At 37.7% G+C, this 7,752-nt stretch overlaps 1 protein-coding gene across 1 annotated transcript; it reads right to left on the reverse strand.

Annotated features, from left to right (window-relative positions):
* Positions 1–6,363, reverse strand: LOC135618288 (probable plastidic glucose transporter 3). The gene is made up of 14 exons (XM_065119166.1): positions 5,961–6,363; positions 5,770–5,881; positions 5,623–5,690; positions 5,396–5,528; positions 5,018–5,117; positions 4,784–4,896; positions 4,595–4,688; positions 2,805–2,958; positions 2,549–2,692; positions 2,399–2,472; positions 2,227–2,315; positions 1,368–1,482; positions 905–1,089; positions 1–720 (listed from the first exon to the last, which is right to left on the reverse strand). Exons 1-13 carry the CDS (start codon positions 6,046–6,048, stop codon positions 907–909), a joined length of 1,467 nt encoding a protein of 488 aa, XP_064975238.1. The 5' UTR covers positions 6,049–6,363; the 3' UTR covers positions 1–720; positions 905–906.
* Positions 6,364–7,752: the final 1,389 nt, after the last annotated feature.

The raw sequence follows: 7,752 nt of genomic DNA on the forward strand, positions 1-7,752 counted from the left end.
TTACATCTTCAGTGTCAGACTCTCATTGGTCTGTTTAATTTGTCTACGGACAGAATCTAAAGTTGATACCAAGGCACTTCACAAGGAATGAAGCCTTCCATATTAATAAATTATACTTCTATTTATTTGGCAGACTTAAAAATGTTGTGCCACTCAGAATCCAAATAACTGCTATGGTTTGTAAAGGATTAGATTCCATGATTTGCAATATGTCACCTGCAAAATTAACATTAACGGCTAAGATATATGATAGTTGAAGAAAAAAAAAAAAAGTACCGACTCATACAAGGAATGATCTATGGAAGAAGTGGTGGAGAGGATCGGGTAATTCAAAAAACTCAACTCAATGCTATTTATCTGAGTTTTAAGCAAATTCTAGGAGTATCAGAATGAAAAGCATTGTACCACATGCAGTCTTAAGATCCCTCCGGGAAAAGAGAGAGATGTTTCTTACTTTACCTGTGGAAGTAATTTCACAATTATTCAGTCCGAATACTACATGCGGTACTATTACGATGATCAGAAAATCAAGGTATAATCAAACAAGCTGTAATTTTAAACCCCAAACAATTTTTCAGTAGCTGGATTCAAATTTCAGGGTGTCATGGGTGGATTTCCTTTCCATCTTCAGTTTGAGTTGAAAGTTTGCTGTGGCATGGTTTGAGATTGAGAATTTGCAAAAACACCATCCAGTTAGTTCATAGCTCTTAATAAAGAAAGCTGTCACAATAAAAAAATAATCTAGTCAACATGTCTTGGTCACTAATTCTCATTTCAGATCTAAGCTGACTGTAAGCTGACAGAGATTCTGCATGAGAAGCAATCTTTATTTGCCTCACCATAAAATCTATAATTTTTTCAATCACCATTAACCATATTGAAAACAAGTATAAGATATTATTACCTTTACACAGCTGATAGGAGCGCGACTTCGATTTCCTGGAGAGTCTTGCCTTTAGTTTCAACAACATTCTTTCTCACAAAAATTGCTCCCATCAAGCAAAAGGATGCAAAGATCGAGTACAAGATCTTTGCTCCTAATAGCTCTAGCAACCGCAAAAAGAACAAACCGACAAAGAAGTTCACAACCTGAAATTTTAAAATCAGTAGTCTTTTGAGTTCAAAAGTCATATGCATCAAAGCAAAGGCCTTTTCATATTCCCAAGACATTTTCTCAATAAGCTCACTAATAATAGTAAGCCAGAATTAAAAACAATTTCAGGTGAAGAATACATTGTTTGTAAAAACTATTATTCTTTGTTGATAAGTTAAATTGACTAATCAGACTAATATTTCTCAGCAAAGAATCTTGAAATAAACTTGTTTTTTATCACGTTATGTGAAAAGGGAAACATGACAGTCGTTACCCAGTGCACGGACATGCACAAAGCCACACCCTTTGCACGAATCTTGTTGGGAAAAATCTCAGGCAAAAGTAGACTAGGAACTGGGCCGGCTCCCAATGAAAATGCAAGGACAGATCTGTAGAGTTCACGTGATCAATTTGAAATCAAATTCTCCATAGCCCTTAATTTTCCATAAACAAATTAGTAACGTATTTAACTTCATAAACATACAAGTGAAATAAACAATCCATCATTTCATGATAGGTTAGAGCATACGGAAGCTGTTAGCAAGCAGAAGATTACACATGCTCAGCAATGAACTGCAACATATCAATGGACAATGATCACCTTTGCAGATGCTTGAAAGTGGTGCTTAGTCACTGATGGCTGATCTGACTGGTACCAATATGACTTATAATACGATCTGATACTTATCCATCAGCCATGAGTTAAGACTGAACCATCAACGCACATCTAGACATTGGTAGTTACTACTGGCCATTAATTATGCATATCATTGTTATAATCCTAGTGATTCTCCATCCCCTGGCAAAAGAAAAAGTCACAGAACAGCCTAAATAGACTGTAAAATATTTCTCATCATTTTTGCTCAAAGATTTGCAAGACCATCATTTTTTTCTTGTTTTATCCGTAACAGGCATGACGCCATAATCAATCTACAAACATGAGCTACTAGATGCTGAGTCAAACAGAAAAATGTATCTTAAGATGCACATTTTAATATTCAAGTTTAGCTGTTCATACAAAACTTGGAAGTCATGCTTGGCCTCAGTATAATTTAATCCACATAAAACAAAATTTAGGTGAGAAAGATATGGGGTGAGAAGAAAATGAGGTGAGATTGCTTTGCAGAACTTACAACAGCATTCCGCCAACAGAGAGGTACACATGCCAAGAACCTTGGTCGGAAAGACTTGCTGCAATAGCCTGGAGACCCATTGCTGCTGCCTGAATCAGCACCAACTACAACTAAGAAATGCATATGAATTCACAATCCACAAAAGATTTAGAAACAAGGATTTCTACTTTACCATTCCCAGAAAACTTCCTACAAGAAGAAGCTTCCTTCCTAATATGTCCATCAAAAGCATGGCAACAACTGAGCCTGTTAGAAAAGAAGGATAAGCTACTTGCGAGTAGGACATGATAATTCCACTAATACTAAGTCTCATGCGTCTAACCTGATAAGTATGCAAATCCAACACATGTATTAGCAATATCTGATGGCACCCCTGCGCTTCTGAACACGGCAGAAGAGAAATAGAATACAGCATTTATTCCCGACAACTGTTGGAAAGCAAATAGCATTGTTCCAATAAAAACAACTGTAGCAGGAAAAGGGAATTGCAATGAACAAATAATTATATATATTTCAAAATAAACAAATGAGAATAGAACAACAAAGATTTAGCAAGGCTCGGCGCATGTAATGGATACCTCTGAAGTGTCGACCATAGAATAGCTCAGAATACTTTATGCTTTCTCCGTCATCCCCTCTCTCTGACCTTGATAATTCTGCCATTGCTAGTTTGACGTGAGGTCCTCCCAAGAGTCTTTCAAACTCAACTTCTGCTTCAGCAACTCTTCCACGCTGCAGTTGACCAACATCCATTCATAATTATATTCTCGTAAACAAATGTCATCTTACCAGTCTCATTGCATTTTTACACAACAGTGCAAGAGAATATTTAAAACAGAATTATTAAAATATCATGAAATGCCTTCTCATCTTCCGTTTTTGAAAGGGCACTGCTACAAGAGTGGTTTCTATCACTGTGATGGCCTTGGGATCCCTACTTTATGTAACCGTCCAAGTGATAACATAGTAGACACCAGACAAACACCTAGGTGATATACAAAGTGGTGAAACTAATATAATCCCTCTTCAAAGTGAATCCAATCTGTTGGACACAATCTTTGAAGTTGGAAAAAGCCTAAAAACATTTTTACATATGGATCAAGTAAATGAAAGCATAGAAACATTTAACAGACTAATACATTTGATCAACAATATAGAGGTATGAAAATAAGTTAAACTTAGGTTTTCTTCATCTAACAACATTCAGACCGAGTTTCAGTTCTCACTAAAATTTGTACAAGATAAAAAAAAGTTCAGCATTTCAAAATGCCACAAGTCTCATAAACCAAGCATAAAAAAAGGAAAATTTTGAACTGATGCATATACCTAATATGAACCCTAGAACTTAGTCTAAGCAAAAAATTGAATCAATAACACATGGACACAAATAATTGTACTTATCTAAAAAAAAAGCCAAAAATGACAACATGGGGCAAAAGGTTGTTGCTATATTGCCACTCCTCCCTCACTTGTGGAAAGATAAATTAAGCAGCTCGACCCTATGGATTTTTGCATGTAAATTGCAGCCTGCATGACTGTCGCCTTATCAATTTGAGGCTTGCTCATATGCTCGAACAACTGAACATCGATAATACCTTTCTAGGATGCGTTATACACTATATTATGTTTTCACAATGCACAACCACTTCCACTGCTAATTGTTTACATCCCGAAAGAAGTTCACATAAGAATATTAACAATTTTCAGAAGCAAACTTGAGAGAAATCTTAATGCCAAATATGCTTTGTTTCTTTTCTAACTTGATCAGAAAAATGTCAAACATAGATTGAGCAAAGGGCACAGTGGCTAACCAGCAGATAATTACTAGTTACGACTAAAGCCACGTCAACCTAAAAAAGGTCAGACAAAGAAACATTAGCAGACTTAACAAGCAAAAATTTTGAACTCTTAGGTCAACAACCAAGAAAATACATCCTTTTGAATCAAGCTAAAGCTGAAAATTTTATTTCCATCACAATAATATTATCAAGAAACTAAGAGAAGAAGTTATGAAATGTCAAATTCACTGGACCACATACTTCTAATAAAATGTAAAATGATTCACATCCTCAGGTATACTGAGTTCTTGAAACAATTACAGTCAAATGATTCATTGATCCCACTGTTGCAAAAAATTGAATAAGTATCTGTCTTTATGAACTACCATTCCAGAAACATTCTTATCTAGAGCATCAACCAAAACTCCCATGTTACTGATAAATTTGAAGAGTATGTTAAACAACCAATATTTTCTAAAGCATCCCCGACAAGGGAATAGATCCTTATAAAGATAAAAATAAAATAAAATATTATTTAAAAGGCCAAACTAATGCAGAGAGACACAGCGAACAGACATAAAAAAGATGACCTTATAGAGCCAATGAGGACTTTCAGCACAAAACTCCATACAGAGAGCAAGAAATGCAGCTGGAACAGTAGATACCCAAAAGCATACTCGCCACCTGCAACCATTCGAAGTTTATGTAATGGTTTGGAAAAGATTATCCAAGAACGTCCGAGTGGAAGTCACTGCACAATGTCTCAACGGACAAGTTACCATCCCACAATTTCCTTGACTGGAGCACCAATAAAGAGTGCCGCTATCAGCCCGAGGCATGTTGCAATCTGAATTAAACTACCATAAGTACCTCTCACTGAAGAAGGAGAAACCTGACCACATATGAAAGTTGGGACAACAGATAAAATCAGATCCAACAGTATGGTAAATGAGAATGTTAAATACTGAAATTATGGACACGGGTTATCTGAAAGAAAAAAAACATCTTGATACCTCCGTCACATAAAGGGATGCTACAGCTGGTCCCAGACCCATCCCTGTTCCAGCAAGAAATCTGCCAAGAAGCATACCAACCAGACTGGTCGTCGAAGCACTGCAGATGCATGTCAAGTGATACACTTAGACATCAGAAAAGTTGCAGTTTTGGCGACAACGAAGAGCAAGTAATGCTCCTTTTCCCCTCCAGAAAACAGAACATTGCTTCTGTTTTCTGTTGATAGCTCATTATCAGACTATATGCATAATTAACAATGCACCTTATTTTCTGTAGCAAAGATAAAAAGCGAACTTTGGAAAGTGCAATGGGAATAAATTGATACAAAAAATGATGACGAGAAATGCCTGCAAGATTCTCCAATCTCGATAAATTACCTCAATGAAGCCCCGATAATCATGGGCAAAGCGCTCAACTGGAAAGACCTGCGCCGCCCGATGCCGTCGGAGATCAACCCACTAAACAAACATCCAATAAGTGCGCCTCCCAAACACATGCTCACCACAAGTCCTGCACAAGAAATCGATGACCATCATCACCACCATATACTACCAAACAAATCATAATAACTCAAACACAAAACTGTGAATCCAATGCAGATCACCTTCCGCCAACGTGTTCCCGGTGAACCCGAGATCCAGCGAAATGCTCTCGAGCGGCTCATTCACAACCCTGCAACGAAAGATCGGCATACAAGGCACGACCTCAAACAAGAAGAAGGAAAAAGAAAACCACGATCCACAGCACTCACCCGAGATGGTATCCGAACAAGAAGGAGGATACGGTTGCGATACAAACGTGGGGTAAAGACGGTTTCCAGGACGGATTGCCAATGTTCTGATCCATCAGATTCAGCAATCGATCTAACAGCAGAACCACAATTTCAACGCATTAAAACAACGATTCATCGATCGAATCGCCCCCAAAAGAAGGAGATTATACCTGAGACATCGTCGGCGCGATCGGGATCGCCGACGAAATCCTTGGAGTTCATCCTCTTGTAGACGGATGAACTAAGGCCGGGCCGCATCTCGATCGGCGCAGAACCTCACTACTACTGGAGTTCCAATCAAACTCAAACTCCCACGAATCACAACTACTACTGACGACAGCTACTTCCGCGCTGTACCCGATTCAAGAACAAAGAGAGATTCGCAAAGAAGTAATATCTTCAACAGATTTCTAGGTTTGGAGAAACCTTAAAGCCAACATCTGGATCCGGAGAGACAGAGAGATGGGTGAAGCCTCCGCTGTCACCTTCCCTGCTAATGTGCGCTCGGTCTCCCTTCCCCCCGCGTCGCCGAACAAACCGGGAAAGGGAGCGCGGCCGGTGCTAACCTGACATATTTTGTGTCATCCGCGTAACGGAATCAATCGGTAATGTATCACTTCAAATCATAATGGGAAGTTCTTGATTTGTTGTGACACGATCTTTAAAGTATTGATTTACGGCACAGATTCGTCAGCAAGTCCCGTTGGTGTGATCTCAATCTCATGTGTTCGTTAAATATCACAACATAACGTGACCAACCGCGGACGTCATTGCGGTAACTTGATGCTTCCTCGTCCGCCACGTGTTGGTAAGGAAAAGTGGGATCTCGTGCGCGGGGAAGCAGTTGGTCGCGTAGTGCTGAGCGGTGGTAACGAACTCAAGCGAGTGATAAACTCACCCCATGTCCGTCGCTCGTGCACCGCCCTGATCTCTGCTGGCAACATGAGAGATAAGGAGTGCATCTGTACAAATTGGGGTGAATTCAAACGGACTACTAACATCGGTTGAGTAATTGGTTTCACGAGTAAAGGCGTCGCTTTGAGGTGACTCTTCGTATAAAATGCAAGCTTATAAGGCTTAGAAAAGCATAAATAATCTTTATGTGAAATGCTTTTATATATATATATATATATATATATATATATATATATATATATATATATATATATATATATGTATATGAATGTATGTATATATAAATGCTTCTTCAAATACTGAAACAGTTATACTGCCTAAGTTTCAAAAAGCATAAGTGATCTTTTATTTGAAATCTCTTGTTTATATATTTCATTTACTTCACCAACTTAAAAAAACAAAATGTATTCGAGACACACGACTCATATTAATTAAATAATAATCCCTAAGGTTGTAAAAGAGTAATATTACCATTCTACTCAGCTCCGTTCCCTTAACAACTTATGTGGAACGCAAAAAAAAAAAAAAGATTTTACTTATGTTATTTGTTAGAAATGAATAAATTATGCAGAAAATGGCTCAAGATTGTTGTAATCATAGTTCCAGAAATAAAGAGTAATGATTGTAATGCTAGGAAACATGGTTCGAGCAAAGCTTCTGAATCAAGGGGACAAGGTCTTTTTTATTGGATATGACCAAGCTTCTTTTGATGCATTAAACTTTGAACATGTCAAACACCATACATGATGTTTAATCATCCAGCCCATAATTCACCACTAATTTTTGGCCATTAAAAGATGTTTTTTTTTTTTTCTTCTAATCTACAGTACTCATAATTTGAGTGTTTCTTTGTGACAACAAGAAAAAGAGTAGTTCTTGTGACGAGTAGCTGAGCAAAATGAGAATTAATTGCCCTGCAAATTATCGTAAACTAATTTGGAGGATTTAAATTCAACTGTTATTAGTTCATATGTCGGTCGTCGATCCGAATCATGGAGATAAACCGACTTGGTCCATCTTCCAAATTTTATCATACTTGAAGAATTA

This window comes from Musa acuminata, chromosome BXJ2-8 (genome assembly GCF_036884655.1).
Source record: "Musa acuminata AAA Group cultivar baxijiao chromosome BXJ2-8, Cavendish_Baxijiao_AAA, whole genome shotgun sequence".
In the NCBI taxonomy this organism is placed as follows: domain Eukaryota; kingdom Viridiplantae; phylum Streptophyta; class Magnoliopsida; order Zingiberales; family Musaceae; genus Musa; species Musa acuminata.

Bases quoted from the DNA above. Each gene is read 5' to 3' on its own strand.
- LOC135618288 (XM_065119166.1), bottom strand. From the start codon at position 6,048: ATGCGGCCCGGCCTTAGTTCATCCGTCTACAAGAGGATGAACTCCAAG. The intron at 5,529-5,622 runs GTGATCTGCATT...TTTCTTGTGCAG, and splicing joins CGGGAACACGTTGGCGGAAG to GACTTGTGGTGAGCATGTGT. The intron at 2,473-2,548 runs GTTAGACGCATG...CTTTTCTAACAG, and splicing joins TGGATTTGCATACTTATCAG to GCTCAGTTGTTGCCATGCTT.